Source organism: Schistocerca piceifrons, chromosome 2 (assembly GCF_021461385.2).
Source record: "Schistocerca piceifrons isolate TAMUIC-IGC-003096 chromosome 2, iqSchPice1.1, whole genome shotgun sequence".
NCBI lineage: Eukaryota > Metazoa > Arthropoda > Insecta > Orthoptera > Acrididae > Schistocerca > Schistocerca piceifrons.
This window is the reverse complement of record NC_060139.1, coordinates 552,661,990-552,684,202: the sequence shown is the minus strand read 5'-3', so window position 1 is coordinate 552,684,202 and position 22,213 is coordinate 552,661,990. Positions and strand designations below refer to the sequence as shown.

Sequence of the window (22,213 nt, the reverse complement as noted above, 5' to 3'; positions counted from 1 at the left end):
GGCTAGCATGTGTTTTCAGGTGCCGCGCGGGATTAGCCGAGCGGTAAGTCCGGCTTTCGCCGCCGTGCAGTGCGGACGTGTTGTTTTTCCCGCCCGCGGAGCGCGCGCGCTCGCTGTTGTTTACATTTCAGCGGCCGTCACTTACTTGTCGCTTACGTGCGCTAGAACCATGGCCAACCGGTTTAGGAAATCAACATTACGATTCAACTTTTGCAACGACTACGCACGACCAAAGGCCTTGGAAGTAGAACGCTTCGTACGCGACGTTGCTTAGATCCCAACTTCCCACATCTTGGGCATCCATTTGTCCATATCAAGCAGTACGGTGTATGTCAAAGTCGTCAATGACGCGACATGTGAAAGAATACTACGGACTACGCTTTTGCCACGCCGACGGCGATTTCGGTGCGGTCACTGTCGACCACGCAGGCTTAGGAAAGCGCACCATACGAGTTTTCGAACTCCCGTTCGAGCTCTCGGCGGAAGACGTTATCGCGGCTTTCCGCCCCTATGGCACTGTACATGGCCACACTGCCGAACGCTGGGTCAGTTCCTTACGTTCCCCTTTCTTAACGGTGTACGACAGATCACCATCGATCTCCATCGCCACGTGCCATGTTACCTGCCAATTAGCGGGTGCCGCGCGGTGGTCATATACGACGGCCAACCCAAGACCTGTTCCGGTTGCGGCAAAGAAGGCCACCTCAGATCTGAGTGTCTTCAGCGACGAATCACCCAACTGCCAGCCACTACTGTGGCACCCCCGGCTCCGACGACGGTTGTACCGATCACCTACGCATCGGCGCCCTCTTCTCCTCCCACCGGCCGCTGCCTGTCGGACCATGTACCGGTGACCCGTCCAGCTGCCATGGATAGCGCCGAGGCCGACACGTCGCGCTCACAGCCTGACGCTACTCCGGCGCCACTACCAACAGGGACGACTTCCGACCCCCACCCGCCAGATCATATGGACGCCTCTTTATTTGACGTTCCCGCGACGGCCTTCCTCCCAGAGCGACGCGACTCCCTTCCATCTTCCGACACAGAGGGACGAACCCGCAAACATCGTTCACCTAAGAAGCGCAAGAGGAGGCGCCGTACGATCTCGGAACGAGACGGATCACCTCCCCCTGATCCTCCAGAGGCCGTCCGACCCGACGAGGCCTCGGAGAACCTGCACGACGACACGAATGACGACAACATGACGTCGACTGTGGCTGTGTCGGTGACTACTCTACTGGCTCGCCCAGGTCCTCCTGAACCAATGGACTCCAGCATTGCGACTACCGCCGAGACGTCCTCCACCCCTACGACCGAAGTGGAACGTACAACCATCACAACGACAGCACCTGCAATGGCGTGGAGTGAGGACGTCGATGAAGACCCGCAGAGTTACCCCAGACGGAAGCATCGTTAGGCCGCTGAGCCGCTGAGCCGCTGATAACGCCGTCAGGTGGCGTACGGCACGACTCGCCGTTGCCTCGCCCCTCTTCATCCTCCGCTGGTGGAGTTCCCCTCCACGGCGGGGTACGGCTCCAAACCTACCGAGTAGCGACGATCAAAACTAACACCATTAGCTCACCCGTGAAAACTGCTGTGAGAGATGATATGGGCGTCGGACGTCGACATCGCACTACTACAAGAAGTACACTTGGTCACACTTCCAGACGTCGCGGGATATAACACTTATCCTTCTCCTGGTGGCCACCTGGGACGAGGCGTAGCCATCTACGCCCGAGAAGGCATTCCAGTGGCCGATATCACATACCTTCCATCTGCCAGAGGCATGGCCGTCACCGTCATGGGGACGCGTATTGACAACATTTACGCTCCGTTAGGCTCCACCCGCAGACGTGAGAGGACACTCTTTTATTCAGAAGAAATCGCTCCTTTGTTTGTTGGACGCTGCGACCATTACTTGCTTGGAGGTGATTTTAATTGTGTCTTGCACCCTAAAAATTAAGTGCCCCACTACAACACCTGTCAAGAACTCCGTCTTGTCGCCCGAGATCTGTTGCCCCGCGACACTTGGGAAGTTCGGCACGGCGACGCGCCTGGACATACTTACCAGACGAGTCACTCCGCGAGCTGCCTTGATAGGATTTACGTCTCTCGGGAACTCACACCTGCTATCCAACGTGCAGAACTTTGGCCCTTGGCCTTTACGGACCACTGTGCCTACATCTGCAACATTCTCCTCCCCCAGCAAGTAGTCTGGCGTAGTCGTGCACCGTGTAAGCTAAACACCTCCCATCTTCATAATCTCGAATGTCTTCAACGTGTTACCGAGACATGGGCCGCCTGTGAACGTCGCTTACCTAAGTACTGCACGACCTTGACCTGCTGGCTGGAATGTGCCAAACCTGCCATTCGACGTACGATTCAGTATGGCAAGGAAGTTGCTACGTGGCGCCGGCACACTACCGACTATTTCTACGCCGTTCTCCGCGACCTGGACGCCCAGCCGCCCACCCTGGACACCCAGAAGGAACTCAGCAGGATTAAGTCGCAAATTGTAACGTTGACACGGCGCAGGATGCAGGGGGCTATGGTGCGAAACCGCTGTCAAGATTCGGCAGAACAAGAACATCCCATCATGCATCGTATCGCCTCCGATAGGAAACATCGACGACAACGACTCATCACTGAGATTACCACCTGTCGTGGCCAGTACGTCACTTGCCAGGCCGAAATCGTCAGTGACTTTGTCGACCACTACCGCACAATGTACCAGGAGGAGTCTACCAACAACCACGCTGAGGAGTCTGTGTTACCACACGTAACTCGCACCCTCACCAGAGACGAAGCGGACGAACTGATGGAACCAATTACGCGTGACGAAGTCCACGATGCAATCAACAAATACACTCTGAATAAGTCACCTAGTGTCGACGGATTACCGATAGAATTTTATCGCGCTTTCCTCACACTAATGGCGTCACGGTGGACGACGAGGTTTCATGAACTGATGACGATGGGGGACGCCGTACCGTCGTCCTTTGTCACGGGAATTACTATACCCATCCACAAACCGATACCAGGTGTGACGACAGCTTAACGCAGACTATAAAATTTTTACACGCCTACTGGCAACGCGATGCCGCAAGGTTCTGCTTAGCATTCTATCCCCGGAACAGACAACTCCGGGCGGCTCAGTTAAAATACAAACGGCCACAGGAGAATGTCACGATTTAATTGCACTGGCAGCGGCGTGCAGACTCCGCGCCGCGGTGGTTGCCATTGATTTTGACAGCGCATTCGACAAAGTGTGGCATCTTTTTCTGTTCTCAGTGATGAACCGCATGGGTTTTCCACCAGCCTTTATCGACGTCATCCGGCGCCTGTACGGCTCCGCTGAATCGTTGATTCAGGTCAATGGCCGTGTGGCGGGACCAGTGGAGACCCGGCGTTCCGTACGGCAGGGCTGCCCACTTTCGACCCTACTCTATGCCATAAACCTGGAACCACTCATCGGGAGTCTGAGAAGCCACCTTTCTGGTCTCACTTTGCGACGGCACAGTTTTCGATGTCGTGCGTATGCGGACGACCTCCTCCTCTTGATCCGCTCACTGAGTGAAACACAAACGGTACTTGATTTGATATCAACGTACGGAACTGCAGCGGGCAGTAACATGAATGTGGCTAAATCCGCGGCGATATCCATTGGACGCAGCCTCTCACATGACGACTTAGCACCTCTCTCGTGTGTACAAAAACTACGATACCTTGGTATCATTTTCACCTTCACCTGTCCGCAGCTTGTGGTCGTGCGGTAGCGTTCTCGCTTCCCACGCCCGGGTTCCCGGGTTCGATTCCCGGCGGGGTAAGGGATTTTCTCTGCCTCGTGATGACTGGGTGTTGTGTGATGTCCTTAGTTAGGTTTAAGTAGTTCCAAGTCCTAGGGGACGGATGGCCATAGATGTTAAGTCCCATAGTGCTCAGAACCATTTGAACCATTTTTCACCTTCACCGTGCGTCGCTCCGCTGCCATCAATTTTCGGCGTGCATTGCAAACTATCCGCACGACGGTGCGACAAAATCTTCTCCGCCGTCTCGATTCTTTACAACGTGTCCAATACCTCAATCAGTATGTGGCGTCCAGATTGGTCCACATCGCACAGTTCCTCCCGCTGCCATCAACTATTGGACGCAGCCTCCAGGCTGCCTTCGGATACTTTCTTACGGCCGGTACGCTCTTTAAGGTCCGCTATGACACGCTCACCCTTCCCCCGCGAGCGGGGGGCCTCGGCCTTGTCAATGTGCGACTCTGAGCGGCATCTTTGTACATGTCCACCATGCACAAGCAGTGGCACGAGGGCCCCTCGCTTACGCGCAGCTTGCAGGAAATTCTTGTGCTCGCGACCATAACACCACCAGTACCAGTCGGACACATCAAGCACCACCTGACGCACATTTCTGATTTCATCGTCGACTTCAGTTATGCTCACACACACTTACCGACCACGCGTCCTCCTCGACCTACAGATTTTTACACCCCACTGCTACGTTCCATATCCAGCAACAATATCGAACTCGGATATCCGTCCAAGCGGTGGCCCACGATTTGGCGTCATATCCACCAACCTTTTCTTCCCTCCAACGTCCTGGCAACATGGTACCAAGTAGCAAATGGAAAATTCACCACAAATCAACGTCTTCAAGCCATTGGACTAAGGAAGGCTCCACTTTGTTCCATTTGCCACCTCATGGATTACTTCCGCACTCTGCCGGACTCGACTGACCCATGGACTTTTCTCCGTCCTGGGGATACTTATTTCCCCCCCCTCCTCCCGCCCCCCACTGAAAATCATGCGATTGTATAGGTCAAGGGATGGACGATCACCTACATGTATAATAACGACGATAAATCACGCCTTTATTTCTGGCAGTACTTACAATCCTCCCACAGTGAAGTCGAACAACGAACGCGCTACCGCGCCTTCTTCGCCAATTATCTACACGCAATCTTTACGTCACCCCCGCTCAGTTGGATGTTGCCGCACGCCGACAGCACTCCGGCCCCCTTCTGCTGACATCTGAGACTCCCCGCGCCACTTTCTATATTGTAACCCACATTGGAGTACGCGCTTGGACACACGCCTCCTTTCTTTAATGCACTATACAGAACACACTGGATTTTTCCCCCGCTCCACTGTATATTGCTTCACACCTCTTAGTTTATATCAGTATTATTATTCTTTTTTTCCTACATCTTGTTAATAAATAAAAAAAGCTCGCCTTGTACGAGTGTAATGTCTCGTGTTATTCCCGCTGGAAGTATGGCATTTCTGTTGTATTTAAGATTGTACCAATAAAGATCTTTTGATCATTTACCCTGTTCTGGGTAAAAAAAATAAAAGTAAAAACAGTAAAACAAAAAAATAAAAAAATGGCACTGCAGTCATGGACTGTGCGGCTGGTCCCGGCGGAGGTTCGAGTCCTCCCTCGGGCATGGGTGTGTGTGGTTGTCCTTAGGATAATTTCGCATAAGATTTCACACACATCTGAACATTTTTTGTGTTTTCAGGTAGACGATGGTCCCAACCTTATATAGCACCCTGCACTAACTAATCTCTAGAGCAGGGCTTCACAAAAGACGTGCTCGCGGAGCAAGCTGTGAGCAGCAAGGCGCGAGCACGGAGCAGGGCGAGCACGCTACCCCCACTACTGGACCAGAGCGGAGAGTGGGGAGAGTCACGTGGGGCACACAACAGCTGCCGCCAGTCAATGTAAATCCGCGGCCACCTGCAGAGATATCACTCACGAATTATTACTGTGACAAATGAAACAAATAAAGGAGAATGTACAGGTGCCACATAATTTTATTAGCTTAGTGTATGCCTCTACAATCGTATTAATTTGTGAACTGTTACACAATAAAAGGTGTCACTGAAGTGTGGGATTCTCTGTTATCTTGTACTTTCTGCCCTTTACAATTGCGTCTATGTTCGGAGTAGTTGTTCTTGTGCATCGTAGGCGCAGCCTGCAGTTTAAATTTCGATCAGACAATGCGTTTCTCAGGTGCGTCTTGTTACATTTCATTGCAGAGAACAGTTATTCACAAACATACATGGAACAGAACATTGATATTATTGTAGCCGCCAGTTTGTGCAAATGAGGAAATCTATCCTGAGGGAAGTGTCTGTAAAATTCCAAAATGGTTTTCTTGTTCTGAAATTTGTTTCTGTATTCTCTGTCACACTGCAGGTCAATAATTTCTAGTTGCAGCTCAGGACGAATCTCTTCAATATTCGCTGAATATGGAGGGGAAAACAAATCAGAATCATTGTCTAGTGCTGTCAGATCTTGAAAGCGTTGATCAAATTCTTCCTTAAGGGCAACTAAACTATGTGAATAACGTTCACAGTCTTTGTGAACATCTTGCATGGATGATAATTTAGGAAAATGAGCTAGATTTCCTGTTTCCAGCTGACTCGCCGAAAGTGTCAATTTCATTTTAAAAGCTCGTATTCGATCTATGAAATGAGTAATTAGCAGATCTTTACCTTGTAGTGAAATGTTCAGAGCATTCAGATGGCTAGTTAAATCTGCTAAGAACGCGAGATCGCATTTCCGTGAAGGCTCTTTCAGTTCACAAACACACATGTTATTTATTTCCATGAACATATTTATCTCATCTAATAGGCAAAAATTCGATTTAATAATTCGCCACGACTAAGCCAGTGGACCTCGCTGTAATAAGGCAGGCTACCATACTGGCTTTCTACATCCTCAATAAAGCTTTTGAATTGTCTGTGTTGTAGCCCATGCTTCCTTATATAATTGGTTGTACGAACAACAACACTCATCACATTTTTTAGAGTGATACTCTTTGCACATAAGTTTTCCTGGTGGATCACACAGTGAACGCCCCTTATTTCATTCGGCACGGTCAGTTTTTGCATTTTCTCCTTCAACAGCGCAACGAAACCTAATTTTTTCCCTGTCATCGCTGGTGCACCGTCTGTAGACACTGAAACTAAAGAATTCCACGAGAATCCTATATTTTCAACACTTTCTTCAACACTGCTTAAAATATCACCTCCAGTTGTAGTGTTCTTCATGGCTACTACATCGAGGAGCTCCTCCCTCACCTGAAGATCTCTATTAACACCTCTAATAAATATGGAAAGCTGCGCTGTTCCAGTGGTATCAACACTTTCGTCCAGAGCTAGAGAATACGCCATAAAATCATTATAGATATTTGCAAGCTGGCTCTGGACGTCGTCTGTCATGTCCTGTATGCGACGCATAATGGTCATGTTAGATAATGGCACAATCCGAAACTGTTCAACTTGAGATGGACACAAATGTTCCGCTGCAGCTACCAAACATCTTTTATTAAATCGCCATCAGTGAAGGGGTGCAGGGATTTTGCTAAAAACAAAGCAATTTTGTAGCTCACTCTGAGAGCCGCCTCAGTTGATTTTTCTTCGTCATCCAGATCTTCTTCGGATAGCTTCCTTTTAAGTTTAATAACTTCCTGTGCACGATCTGGTCCATCACATTTTCCACTTCCGTAGTCTTTCGCGTGGTACGACATATAATGTCGCTGCAAATTAAATTTACTAAAAGAATTCAGCGATATGTGACATACTAAACATTTTGCAACACCATCTTTTTCTGTAAACAGGTACAATTCCTCCCAATGGGGGTTGAACTGCGAAGGCATGGTTGGGGTTACACAACGGCGACTTGACATGATTCTTAACCAGCGAAGTGACTGTTAGAGCTGATCGTAGTACTTTTAACGTTACACAGTCGGCGCGAATTCAATAGGCACGCTGCGGTCCTATTCATACGTGCGCGCGCATTTCCCCTCCCTCCCTACTCCGCGACCTTGCACCTGCTCGCGAGCACGTGCCTGAGCAGACGCGAGTACTCTCCCTCAGAACCGGCCAGTTGTTAAGCCCTGCTCTAGAGAACAAAAACCGAGCGGTCTTCTAAAACAGACAAAGAAGCACAATCAGTTTATACATTAAAACTGACACGTGAGCTCCAAATGACTTCTCAAAATAGGCGTAAGCTGGTAACCAGGAAAAGATCTTGACTGAAGGTAATTAGAAACACATCGGAAAAGAGTTCTACAGATTGATGTTAGTCGGAGTCGAGACTGGAATAACATTTCCAACAAAAGTAACGTTTCTTCCTCGCCAAAATTAAAACCCAAGGCACAATAAGTTGAATGTCACGAGCACCAGTAAAACACAGTTTCACTGAGCTGTAGGAAAATATACTCACAGGTGAAATCCAGTGAACTCTCACCATTGATTAAATAGCAGAACGAAAGCTCAGAGCTCAGCTTCGTAACAGCAAGGTGTCAGCACATCGTGCCAGGCTAGCAGGCCAACACAATGGCCGGCTGCCTTCTCTGTCGCTCTGCGGTGTACCCTGCGGTCGGCGGTCGATTGAAGACTCCTCTGGCGCTACCTAGCGTATCGGACGGGAACACTGTACGTGACTCCGACACGAGGAATGTTGCCAGCTTACGCTCCGACCAGGTCGAAAGCCTAACACTGTCTCTCCGTTACGCTCTTGCGCCTGTTTAACATACTTGCTACGGCTGCGGCGCGCGCTCGCTTGCCCAGAGCAAAGACTGAATACCTTTGCTCCAGAGCTCGACTGCAGAGAGAATCGATGCTTATATACGAACAAGCATGTATACAAGATACAATATGCACGGTGGAAGTGAACGGAAAGATGTCAGGGAAGTTCATGGTTAGGACTGGTGTGCGATAGGGGAAAACCTATCGCCCTCCCCCCACCACCACCACTCCCTTCTGTTTAATTTGGTTCTGAAAAGAGCACTGAGAAAGCTAACATGCTTGGATAGAGGAATTCAGCTCGTTAGAAGGAACAATACCCTGGCCTACGCGAATGATGTGGTCTTCATGGCACAAAATGAGCAAGATCTGGTTCAAATGGGAAGCAATGACAGAAAACTTGACTACGTCCAAATACCTCATAGTGTGCAGAGAAAATAATGACAGCTCTTTAAATGTGGATGGTAAAACCTTTCAAAGGATAAAAGTGTTCATATATCTTGGGGTAGCAGCGAAAGGAATGAGGTAGATCAGGAAATAACGGCAAGAATCCCAGCAGGAAACTGGTCAAGGTTTGTGTACGGGAAGTTGCTGAAGTCCCAGATTCCGTCTAGACTCATGAAGATTATGATCCGCAGAACGGTAATATAGTACGTCGTCGTATACGGAGCAAAGTCGTGACATTTGGCAGTGCTGTTCTGAGGCAGATTTTTGGGCCCGTGAAGAGTACAGAAGACTCGAGAAAAGAGAGAAACTGCGGACAGCAGGAGTTTTATAAATCGCAGGAATTGTGGCTGTAATTAGAGGAGAGTGATGTATGGGCACGTAATGCGTTGAGAAGGTCAGACCGCCAGTAAGGTGGTGGAACAGGTTATCAAAGGTAGTAGACCGAGGGGAAGTCCACGACTGACATAGACCGACGGGATCAGAGACGATATGACTACGATGGGACTAGCCGGAGAACAATACCCAGACATAAGGAGAAGGAGGAGAAGGGTTCTCGAGGTCAAAGACTGACTGCAGTTTAAATGCTCTAACTCGTAAGTAATTTCCTATCCTTCCTTGTTTGGCAATATCTAATGGTCAGCAGTATAGAAATTGTGACAATACTTTGCAACTAACCAAATATGCTTGTGCCAAGCTTTCACCAGTAAGCAAATTAAACGTGGGAGAAAGAACAACTGGAAAATGGGGAATCTGCACCTTTCAGCACTTACGGCTACGTATATGACCATTACAATTAAAATGGAGAAGTACGAAATGTCGTTATTGTGGTCTTCAGTCCAAAGATTTGTTTAATGCAGCTCTCCATGCTACTCTATCCTGTGCAAGTCTCTTCATCTCTGAGTAACTACTGCAACCAACATCCTTCCGAAGCTGCTTACAGTATTCAACTCTTGGTCTACCTCTAAGAGATTTACCTTCCACCCTTCCCTCTAGTACTAAATTAGTGATCCATTAATACCGCACAATGTGTCCTAGCAGCTGATCCCTGCTTCTAGTCAAGTTGTGCCACAAATTCCTCCTCTCCCCAATTTTATTCATTACCCCCTCATTAGTTATATGATCTACTCATCTAATCTTCAGCTTTATTCTGTGGCACCACATCTCTAAAGCGTCTATTCTCTTTTCGTCTAAACTGTTTTTCGTCCATGCTTCACTTCCATACATGGTTACTGTTTCAGTGTAACGACAAGCGCCGGCAGGACGATGAAGAACGGAAGAGCAGAGTAGGCTGTGAGACGGCTTCAGCCAGTAGTACGCTGACTAGGATGTTTCGGCGTAAAGACAAGTTCTGGCAGGACGATGAAGAAAGGAAGAACAGAGAAGGCTGTGAGACTACGTCGGCCAATAGTAAGTACTCTGACTAGGACGAATTCAAGACAGGTGCGGCCTCTATACGAAGAGAATATAAGTGCCGCGCCGCGTAGCCGTGGCCGGAGTAGAAGACAAGCTGTCATACAAACGCTACAGCAGCGACTTATGAACTGTTTTCTTTTGCTTGCATTGAAATTGTATGTACCGAAGAACATTGCTTATTTGCATGTCGCCATTTCCTTGGGACACACGTTTGTAAATAAGCAAAGTTAAGTATTGTCAGTTTAATATACTGGAATAAACTTAATTAATATGATTTGCTTGAATTGGTATCTAGCGATCCGATAAAAGAGCCTATTTGGCACCCTGTTAGACGAGTGGGCAGGATACTACAGGTACACCCCATACAAATACTTCCAGAGAAGACTTTCTGTCACTTAATTCTATACTCCATGTTAAGAAGTTTCTCTTCTTCAGAAGCGCCCTTCTTGCCATCACTACATTTTGTATTCCTTCTACTTCGACCATCATTACTTATTTTGCTGCCCAAGTAGTAGAACGAATCTACTACTTTAATTGTCCCATTTTCCTATCTGGTTCCCTCAGTATTACCTAATTTAATTCAACTAAACTCCATTATCCTTGTTTTCCTTTTGTTGATGTTCATCTTATAGTCCCTTTCAAGACTTTGTCCACTCCTTCCAACTGCTCTTCCAAGTACTTTGCTGGCTCTGACAGAATTACAATGTCACCGGCAAACCTCAAAGTTTTTATTTCTTCTATCTGGACTTTAATCCCTACTCCAAATTTTTCTTTTGTTTACTTTACTGCTTGCTCAATATACAGATGGAATAACACCGGGGATAGGCTGCCACCCTGTCTCATTCTCCCTTCTCAGCCACTGCTTCCCTTTCATCACCCTCGTCTCTTATAACTGCCATCTGGTTTCTTTACGAAATGGCCTTTCGCTCCCTGTGTTTTATCCCTGCCACCTCCATAATATGAGAGAGAGTATTCCAGTCAACATCGTCACAAGATTTTTCTAAGTCTACAAATCAGAGAAACGTAGGTTTGCCTTTCTTGAACCTATCTTCTAAGATAAGTAGAAGGGTCAGTATTGCTTCGCGTGTTCCAACATTTCTACGGAATCCAAACTGATCTTCCATGAGGTCAGCTTCTACCAGTTTTTCCATTCGTTTGTAAAGAATTTGTGTTAGTATTTTGCGAACCATGAATTATTAAACTGATAGTTCGGTAATTTTCACGTCTGTCAACATCAGCTTTCTTTGGGATTAGAATTATTATATTCTTCTCAAAGTCTAAAGGTATTTCATCTGTCTCACACATCTTGCTCATCAGATCAAAGAGTTTTGTCATAGCTGGCTCTCCCAAGGTTGTCAATAGTTCTAATGAAATGTTGTGTATTCCCGGAGCCTTGTTTCGACTTAGGTCTTTCAGTGCTCTGTCAATCTCATCACGCAGTATCATATCTTCCATCTCATTCTCATTTACGTCCTCTTCCGTTTTCACAGTACTACCCTCAAGTACACCTCTCTTGTACAGACTCTCCATAACTCCTTCCACCTCTCTGCTTTCCCGTATTTGCCTAGAACTGGTTTCCCAACTGAGCTCTTCATGCTCATACAGGTAGTTCTCTTTTCTCCAAAGGTCTCTTTAATTTTCCTGTAGGAAGCATCTATCTTACCCCTAGTAATATATGCTTCTACATCGTTACATTTGTCCTATAGACATTCCTGCTTAGCCATTTTGCATTTCCTGTCGATCTCATTTTTTAGACATTTGTATTCCTTTTTGCCTCCTTCGTTTATCACATTTTTATATTTTCACCTTTCATAATTTGCATTCAGTATCTCTTGTGTTACCAAAGGATTTCTACTAGCCCTCATCTTTTTACCTACTTGATCATCTGCTGCGTTCAGTATTTCATCTCTCAAACTTACCCTTTTTTCTTCTACTGTGTTCCTTTCCCTTGCTCTTTTTAATGGTTCCCTAATGCTCCCTCTGAACCACTCTACAACCTCTGGTTCTTCCGGTTTATCCAGGTATCATCTCCATAAATTCCTACCTTTCTGCAGTTTCTTTCGTTTTTAATCTACCTTTAAATTGTGGTCAGAGCCCATATCTGCCCCTGAAAATACCTTGCAACTGAAAAGCTCCTTTCTAAATCTTTGTCGAGGACTTATATAAACAATCTGGATCCTTCCAGTGTCTCCAGGCCTCTTCCACGTATGCGATCTTCTTTCATGATTCTTAAATGAAATGTTAGCTATGTTTAAATTATGGTCTGTACAAAATTCTACCAGGAGGCTCCCTGTTTTAATCCTTTCCCCCGGTCCATATACACCTAAGACTTTTCCCTCTCTTCTTTTTCCAATTATCGAATACCAGTCTCCTATTACATTTTCGTCTTCCCTAACAATTTGACTAATTTCTTTCATCTCGTCATATATTTATTCAATCTCTTCATCAGCTGCAGAGCTAGTTGGCATAAAAACCAGCACTACTGTAGTGGGTGTAGGCTTCGTGTCTATCGTGGCTACAGTAATGTGTTCACTAAATGCTGTTCGTAGTAGCTTATCCACGTTCCTAATTTTTTTATTCATTATTACACCTACTCCTGCGTTATCTCTATTTGATTTTGTATTTATAACCCCGAGCAGAAGTCCTGTTCCTCCTGCCACCGAACTTAACTAATTCTCACTATATCTAACTTCCACCTATCTATGTCCCTTTTTAAATTTTGTAGCCTACCTGCCTGATTAAGGGATCTGACATTCCACTCCCTGATTCGTAGAGCCCCAGTTTTTTTTTTTTTTTCCTCTCCTGATAACGATATCCCCCTGAGTAGTCCCCGTCCGGAAATCTGAATGGCAGACTGTTTTACCTCCGGAATATTTTCCCCAATAGGATGTCGTCATAACTTTACCTTACAGTAGAGTTGCATGTCCTCAGTAAAAATTAGGGCTGTAATTTCCCCTTGCTTTCAGCCGTTCACAGTATCAGCACAGCAAAGCCATTTCGGTTGTTACAAAGCCAGATCATTCATCCATCTAGACTGTTACCCCTGCAACTAGTGAAAAGGCTTCTGCTCTCTTCAGGAACCACACTTTTGTGTGGCCTCTCAGCAGATACCCCTCCAAACAAAAAGACACAAAAGGGAGGAAAGACGCCTGTTGAAACTGTTCTTGCGGGAAGAAGTGACCGTTTACGATGAATGACATTGTTTTGCTATTAGGAATGCAACAAATGCACAAGGCGACGAAATTTAGAACACGAATTATTGTACCATAATCCTGCTTACAGACCTGAAACGAAATGGCATCAAAAGATGTGCCGAACCGGTGAGTTGCCAAGAAAACGACCCAACCCACACTCTGAGATCCGTTAAAGAAAGATGGTATCTTACGTGGCAAATTTAAAAAAAATAAGTTTTATGGGCATGCAGATAATAGCCACCTTGAGAGACAAATTGTTAACAACGCGGAATTTAAACTAATATGTTAAATATTTGTCAGAATACGTTTCATGAAACTCATATAATGTTTTGTTTGTTTGCAGGTATTCCAATGCTACCCTGGAGTGTAAATTGATGTATTAGTAGCATACGGTGTGTGCATATGTGATGGCTGACTGTGTTTTGTTTAGAAAATATGACAGTATACATTTGATGTGTTACGGCAGTGAAAGGAACACGTGACCATTGGAGACAGTGCCACTGAGCCGTGGTAAAATTTGCTCTTTTGAAGAGAGGCCGCAGCGCGTGGTGTGAAGCAGTCGCCCTCCATTTCTGCGGTGACGCTGCTGTGGCAATCGCAGCTTTGGTGGGGGAAAGGTTGCCTGTTCACGTGCATTTAAGGGGCGCAATGAGCTCGTCAGTCGGTCAGTCTGGGTGAGTCTGGAGTCAGTCTGGGGTCAGTCTCTCGTCCCCAGCTTGCTAGTCTGTCTCTCGCCCGAATTTGTAGGGCAGTTAGTGTCTGTCTGTCGATCGGAGTACTAATATGTTTCTCGTTCGGATCAACCTTTAAGGCCGGCAAAATGAGTCTTTCCACTCCCCCAGTGAGAGAACTCAGCAAGTGGTCGCCCGGTCGGGGCTTAGTTCCTGCATCCGAGTCTGCGTGTTAGGCCGCCAGTCTGCTCGAGTTGCTCAGGCAATGAGTCATTGGATCGATCGGTTGGTCGGTCACGCACTGGGACACAAGATGACTTGTCCGTCGAGCGTCGGCGCATGTGAGGTCGCCACGTGAATCCAGTGGGCCGCGCCGTATAGCGAGGGGTAGTGGCTTCGTGGTCGACACGAGAGCAACAGGAGTCAACCCACGACATCGGTCTGGCCGGTGCGAGCTGCGACGCCGTGGTGTCACTGGTTCTCCGAGCGCTTCTGGGCCCCTTCAGTTACCATCTTGTGGAGCGTGGGCTCGGTCCTTTCCTGATGCAGGGATGTCGTTTTGCCAGTGAGCGTGTTTCCTCTGTATGGTTGGGTCCGAGCCAGTATTTCCGCCGTCGTGTGTCTGGAAGTGAGTGGGAGACGCACCAGCAGTGCAGTCGCGACGGAGCAGCAGTCGCGGACGGAGCAGCGGGCAGTCGGTCGGTTGGTGTGGACCAGGAGAGACGGGAGATCGGCGTGGCTTCCTGCGCCCGTTGAAGCGGCTAGCAGCGGATGTTAAGTCCTATAGTGCTCAGAGTCATTTTTGTTGTGTGAAACAGCTAACAGTGACATTTATACTTTTTGTCAAAATTAATTCACTATTTTTTTCTGAATACGTAGCGACTTCCGAGTGTGTGGTCATACAGGAATCTAATAGCACAGCAGTAGTCTTTATACTTCAGCTTGTCACAAGTATTTACTTTCGATCGAATCCTTAACAACAGTAGACAGAGATGAAAGATCCCCACCACATTATTGTTTAGGCTACATCACCATAGATGAAACGTTTTGATTCATCAGATGCATGTTATAAACTACAACGATCTTCTATAGCTGCACTTGCCACACGCTCTCGAAAAAACCTTTTTTTAATTTTGTTTTTATGAACCAAATCGTTGATGTATCATACACGGAATTAGGTTAATTCATCATTTGGATCTCTAGGAGCGAGTTACAACCACATTGCATTGTATGCATGTTCTTATTCTTTGACACTCTCTTAAACAATTTTTCGGGTTCGTGGAATTGTGTTCCGTCTGTGCAACTAATTGAAGCCAGTTTGTTTGTTGCCATACGCGTTTCGCTTCTTTTATTTGTGATGCATCCTCATGAATGAAAGAAGCGAAGCGTGTGTGGCAATAAACAAACTCCCTTCGATTAGTTGCATAGACAGAACGTACCTCCATGAATTTTGAAGCAACTAAGGAACGCTGGAAAAAAGAAAAAACGACAAATTTTTCGAATGTTTCTGTGCATGTTTTTGTACATATTCCGAAACGTATAAACCAAAACAAGATGTCGATGTGATCGAAAACAAATTGACATAATGTGAGATTCAGGACAGTTTCCGGAACACAGTCAGTATTTTTTCGTTATTATGCATTCATGGAAGCAAATGGTTAGTGAAATTTGAACAGTATTACATACTGTGACCACACTTTTCCGTACTGTTAAGAATAGCGTGCTTGTGTTGGCTGCTATCCGCTTCGGGTTTGTGCTGCTGTGACGCTGCATTGTGCATGCGCGGATCTGAGGCAGATTGCTTTGGATTGGTTGGCGAGAGGAGAACTGACAACAGCGTTTCGGTTCGCTAGGACTGTTTGGAATCGCTTACGAAATGCTTATAGAATAATGTTGGGGCCCTCCTTCGAAAACAAGACCGTTCGGTAAGCTCGCATGCCGAACCGATCGGCAAAATGGAGGAAAGATACATAATAGGGCCCCAGCATTATGTTTTCTCTTGAATCCGTCAGAGAGCGTCTGTTCGCCATGCCGAGTACAGCCTTGCAGCCTATGGCCTATCTGCCTGACCAGCGCTCGCCTGTGGTGTGCGGGTGAGAGCACTAATATGCATCGCGAGCGTTGGTGGAAGTTGCCGAAGATTACTGATGCCAATGACAGCCGCGTTGAGCCATGCAGATTTCACACGCCAGCCCTCACTTCCACACATGCTGCGAATTTACAGTGTGCACATGCGCGATGCGTTTCATTTAGCAGTAGACTTGGGAGAAATTTATGCGAATGTTGAGTAAAGAATACAGATATAAATTACTGTTCGTTATTCGTGAATAACAAATATTATTCGATACATTAATCACGTACACGAAGGAAAACGCTTATTCGTCATCTGTGAATAAAAATTGTTAAAGATAATACATAAATTTGAAATATAGTTGCATTTATAGCACGAATTCTTTCATTCATTAAAAGGATGTACTTTTCGTTTCTTTTAAATTAGTATTCAGAACAACTCTGTTTTTGAAACGTGTCTTCAGAGCATTTATTTGATATACAGAGATTCACCGTTGGAACACTAAACAAAATACGTTCTACACATGCAATGCACTCCTGCATCCGTCTTTAATCATGACTCTGATGTATTAATTTCAGCTCTTAATCTTCTTCAGCAAAAACTGAGAAATCATCAATTCTGCTGCGGTTTTTGGCAAATAATTCGTTGTGATTCAATTTTAACTTCATTTCTCAAATCGTATTCCCAATAAAATCTTTTTATGTCTTAATGTCATCCGAAATGACCTGATATCTTTGACATTTCCTTGGCTGTTATATGTCTGAAGACTGCTGTAATCTTCCCCTTTGCCATGGACAGCAATATAGGTGGGCTACTTATTTTAACATCATGGGGAAAGCTACGCTTCAATAGTTGCAGTTGATATAGAAATGTGAAAAAGTCTTATAATCGTCTCTTGTCAGTTCCACAAGGGTGTTGTAATATTACGAACTCTTTTATATACTCGAACCCATAGTCTCTTCCCAAATTTTTTAATCTCAAACCTCTACGTAATTGGACAGACGGATGTCGGATCGAAAAACTATTACATATCCTAACGGGAAGCTCACTCAGAGTTAACCCTAAAGCACTTTAGGTGAGTCTGGATTCCGTAAGCATTTTACAAGACTTTAGATTAAAAGTCTCGTAATGTTAATTGTCAAGATCCACTGAGTTCTTGCTTGGTTCACTTATTTTGTAGCGCTACAAAAATTAATTGTGTAATTTTACACCTTCCCGATCGTGTTAGCAGTCTGAGAGAGGTTTCGAAGATTGTGAGTTTTTGTTGGTTTCATTCTCACCACTGGCTGCTTGCGAATATTTCTAGCAACATGTATGCAGTGGGAGAGGCAGACGTATTGCCAAGGCGGCCGAGTCAGTAGTGAAGTAAGGCTGTAAAACGGTAGTCAGGCCGTTTGCGGCAGCCAATAACAGGAAATTCGTGCACTGTTGCCCGCGAAAACGGCCACTGCGCTATCAGTTACGGGGGTGCTGTCCCGTGGGGAACTTAACGTGGCTGCCTTCATTGTACGTGCACTTGTCGAAGCTGCCAGAAACAAATTTCATTGTGACTTTCGACCCCTTCTAGGACTTAGAAGAATTTACAGCACTGATAGGTGTGTGTATGGGAGGGGGGATGGGGGGTGGGGGGACGTAAACTACATCAAATTTATAGTCATCTCCTTTCGGCACTTTTTTTTTTGCAGAATATAACATCCATTTATTACAGCAACTACAAATTCATCTCGAACATCTAGAGATGAAAAATACTCCATTTATTTGCCAGAGTGTATTCTACACTACTGGCCATTAAAATTGTTACACCAAGAAAAAATGCAGATGATAAACGGGTATTCATTGGACAAATATATTGTACTAGGACTGACATGTGATTACATTTTCACGCAATTTGGGTACATAGATCCTGAGAAATAAGTACCCAGAACAACCACCTCTGGCCGTAATAACGGCCTGGATACGCCTGGGCATTGAGTCAAACACAGCTTGGATGGTGTGTACAGGTACAGCTGCCGATGCAGCTCCCACACGATATCACAATTCATCAAGAGTAGTGACTGGCGTATTGTGACGAGCCAGTTGCTCGGCCACCATTGACCAGACGTTTTCAATTGGTGAGAGATCTGGAGAATGTGCTGGCCAGGGCAGCAGTTGAACATTTTCTGTATCCAGAAAGGCCCGTACAGGACCTGCAACATGCGGTCGTGCATTATCCTGCTGTAGGGTTTCGCAGGGATCGAATGAAGGGTAGAGCCACGGGTCGTAACACATCTGAAATGTAACGTCCACTGTTCAAAGTGCCATCAATGCGAACACGAGGTGACCGAGACGTGTAACCAATGGCACCCCATACTATCACGCCGGGTGATAGGCAGTATGGCGATGACGATACACGCTTCCAATGTGCGTTCTCCGCGATGTCTCTAAACACGGATGCGACCATCACGATGCTGTAAACCGAACCTGGATTCATCCGAAAAAATGACGTTTCCCCATTCGTGCACTCGGGTTCGTCGTTGAGTAAACTATCGCAGGTGCTACTGTCTGTGATACTGCGTCAAGGGTAACCGAAGCCATGGTCTCCGAGCTGTTAGTCCATGCTGGTGCAAACGTCGTCGAACTGTTCGTGCAGATGGTTGCTGTCTTGCAAACGTCCTCATCTGTTGACTCATGGATCGAGACGTGGCTGCACGATCCGTTACAGCCATGCGGATAAGATACCTGTCATCTCGACTGGTAATGATACGAGGTTCCGTAATATTACAGCACCCTTGTGGAACTGACAAGAGACGATTATAAGACTTTTTCACATTTATATATCAACTGAAACTACTGAAGCGTAGTCTCCCCCATGATGTTAAAATAAGTAGTCCACCTATATTGCTGTCCATGGCAAAGCGGAAGCTTACAGCAATCTTCAGACGTACAACAGCCAAGGAAATGTCAAAGAAATCAGGTCATTTCGGATGACATTAAGACATAAAAAGAAGACTTTGTTAGGAATACGATTTGAGAAATGAAGTTAAAATTGAATCACAACGAATTATTTGCCAAAAACTGCAGCAGAATTGATGATTTCTCAGTTTTTGCTGAAGAAGATTAAGAGCTGAAATTAATACATCGAAGTCATGATTAAAGACGGATGCAGGAGTGCATTGCATGTGTAGAACGTATTTTCTTTAGTCTTCCAACAGTGAATCTCTGTATATCAAATAAATTTTCTGAAGACACGTTTCAAAAACAGAGTATTACCCTCCCGATTCCATATTCTGCTGACAGTCATTGGATCTCAACCAACGCGAGCAGCAATGTCGCGATACGATAAACTGCAATCGCTATAGGCCACAATCCGACTTTTATCAAAGCCGGAAACGTGATGTTACACATTTCTCCTTCTTACACGAGACATCACAACAACGTTTCACCAGGCAACGCCGGTCAACTGATGTTTGTGTATGAGAAATCGGTTGGAAAGTTTCCTCATGTCAGCAGATTGTAGGTGTCGCCACCGGCGCCAACCTTGTGTGAATGCTCTGAGAAGCTAATCATTTGCATATCACAGCGTCTTCTTCCTGTCGGTTAAATTTCGCGTCTGTAGCACCTCATCTTCGTGGTGTCGCAATTTTAATGGCCAGTAGTGTATAAGTATAAAAGTTCTCTCATTGTTTGTTAAACTCCTTCCTCCATAAGAACGCATTAAATTTTCAGATGTACCAAATGCCTCGTCTCTGATACTCCCTTGTTTGATATGGCGTTTTCTTCGACACTTGTAAATTTTTAGTAACGAGATTTTTATGCAAAATTGATGAAATAAAACTAGATGAGTTACTATGTTTTCTATATGCTTCAACAACTGTCTAAGTGAAATTATAATCTGCACCGCTTAAAGCAAGTAAAACGACGGAAAAATAATTTTTATAATTATAGCAAAGTACGTTTGTTATGAGAAAAAAAGCATAACATATCCCACGTACGCCTCGCTCAGCTAATCGGTCACGACTTACCGTAAGTTGGCTGACTAGACTCGCTGGTTCACATTGAAACTTCCTAGTGCGTTGCAGGCCAAACTGCTGAGGCCATCCGTCTATAAGCACTATTATGTTTCATTTGTTACACTGTAAATCAAGTGAAGCTGTGCTCATCTTGAAGGATGGTTTCAGCACTGCCTTTGAATTTTTCGCATCTCTGAACAGATACAACCAGTTGGAAAGGGGTCTACATCAAAATATCTCGAAATGTCAGTGCGATTTTAGCAGCTGACTGAAAGCTAGCATTAATTCTTCAGCTACTATTTCGTGGAAATATACAGTTCCACAGCTGAAACAATGATCTACAATAACATTCAATATTCGGTTATCACTTTAGTTTTCGTTATACTGTGGTAGCACTTGGTAAATTTCGGCTATATTGCGCGCACCTTCTCCATAGAAAACACGGAAAATTGACAGCTAAAAAGTAATTCTAATTCTAAATGGAGCTGAACGCTTGCCGGGGCCATTAGTGCCGCTACTTTATGTCGAAGCTGTATAAAGAAGGTCTTACTCACATGGTGAGGCCACACAGCTGTCCGCCGTCTCTCAGCGGGTGAGAGCCGCTTGATAGAGAGTGAATGAACTGCCAGCCACGTGTTTCCACTTGCGCGTACATAACGAATGACGTAGACGAACGCTATTCACGAGAATTCACCACGTGGCTGCAGAGCTCTAGTGCAGAGCCGACTTTCGAGCACATCTCGTCTCGTTAGTGTGCACTCTCTATCCAGCCAATTACCTCGCCCTTTTCCAAACGGAATACCTCCCACTCTGCGAATAACGTAGCTGTCAGAAATTTTGCGACTGTTAGCTAGCGTCTGTGGCTGGTACTCCTTGGTGATACCTCGGTCCTAAATAGGCTGGTCGCGGCCTTGTAAACTGCTATGTACGATCTTAAGCTTTCAGCATTTCCTTGCCCCCGACTCTTCTTAGGCACAGCCGCTGCGAGAAGCCTGTTCCACTGGCTTCTCGATGGGGTACCAGTAAACGCCCCTGTCGTCCCATTCTTCTCAGAGCCACAATAACTGCCTTGCCTCCTGTCCTCAGACTGTGTCACTTTCGATGCAGATGCTCTCGTTGCCCCTGCTTTTAGAGCCAGCGACATTGTCCTCAAAGCTAGCGATTCTACGGAAATATTAGTATGAGGTCCCCCAGTATCAGCCAGTAAATGATTTATAATTTTACAACCCCACCTAAACATACGATCCCATACAGCGTACACATGAATTATGTAACTTAAAAATTTAAATTTTTGGTGGCAAATTCTTGCCATCTTACGGTACATGAGTGCAGTCCTGGAAGGGGAGATATGCAGCTTGGTACACTTTTCAGATTTCCACTGCATAATAGCGGATTAATATATTTTCTAGTTCCGTTTTTAATTTGCATCACTTACTTTTAATGAAATTTTATCAAATTACAAAAATTACTTCAGAAAATTAACGATTGTCCAAATGTGAAAACATGTTCAAGTTGCAACATGGTCATGTACTTAGGAACCAATATCGATTGACACTTAAAATCATAGAAACAGAGAAAATTTGGTCAATAGTGGTTTCAATAGTGTATGTATTATAACTCTACGGTAGAGGAAACCTCAATAACTAAGCCGGCCGAAGTGGCCGAGCGGTTCTAGGCGCTACAAAAAAATGGTTCAAATGGCTCTGAGCACTATGGGACTTAACATCTATGGTCATCAGTCCCCTAGAACTTAGAACTACTTAAACCTAACTAACCTAAGGACAGCACACAACACCCAGCCATCACGAGGCAGAGAAAATCCCTGACCCCGCCGAGAATCGAACCCGGGAACCCGGGCGTGGGAAGCGAGAACGCTACCGCACGA

The 22,213-nt window shown here is 45.7% G+C and overlaps 1 protein-coding gene across 1 annotated transcript; it reads left to right on the top strand.

Annotated features, from left to right (window-relative positions):
• Positions 1-868: 868 nt before the first annotated feature.
• On the top strand, positions 869-1,417 carry LOC124775579 (PHD finger protein 23-like). Its single transcript, XM_047250410.1, has one exon. The coding sequence runs from the start codon at positions 869-871 to the stop codon at positions 1,415-1,417; it is 549 nt and encodes a 182-aa protein (XP_047106366.1).
• Positions 1,418-22,213: the final 20,796 nt, after the last annotated feature.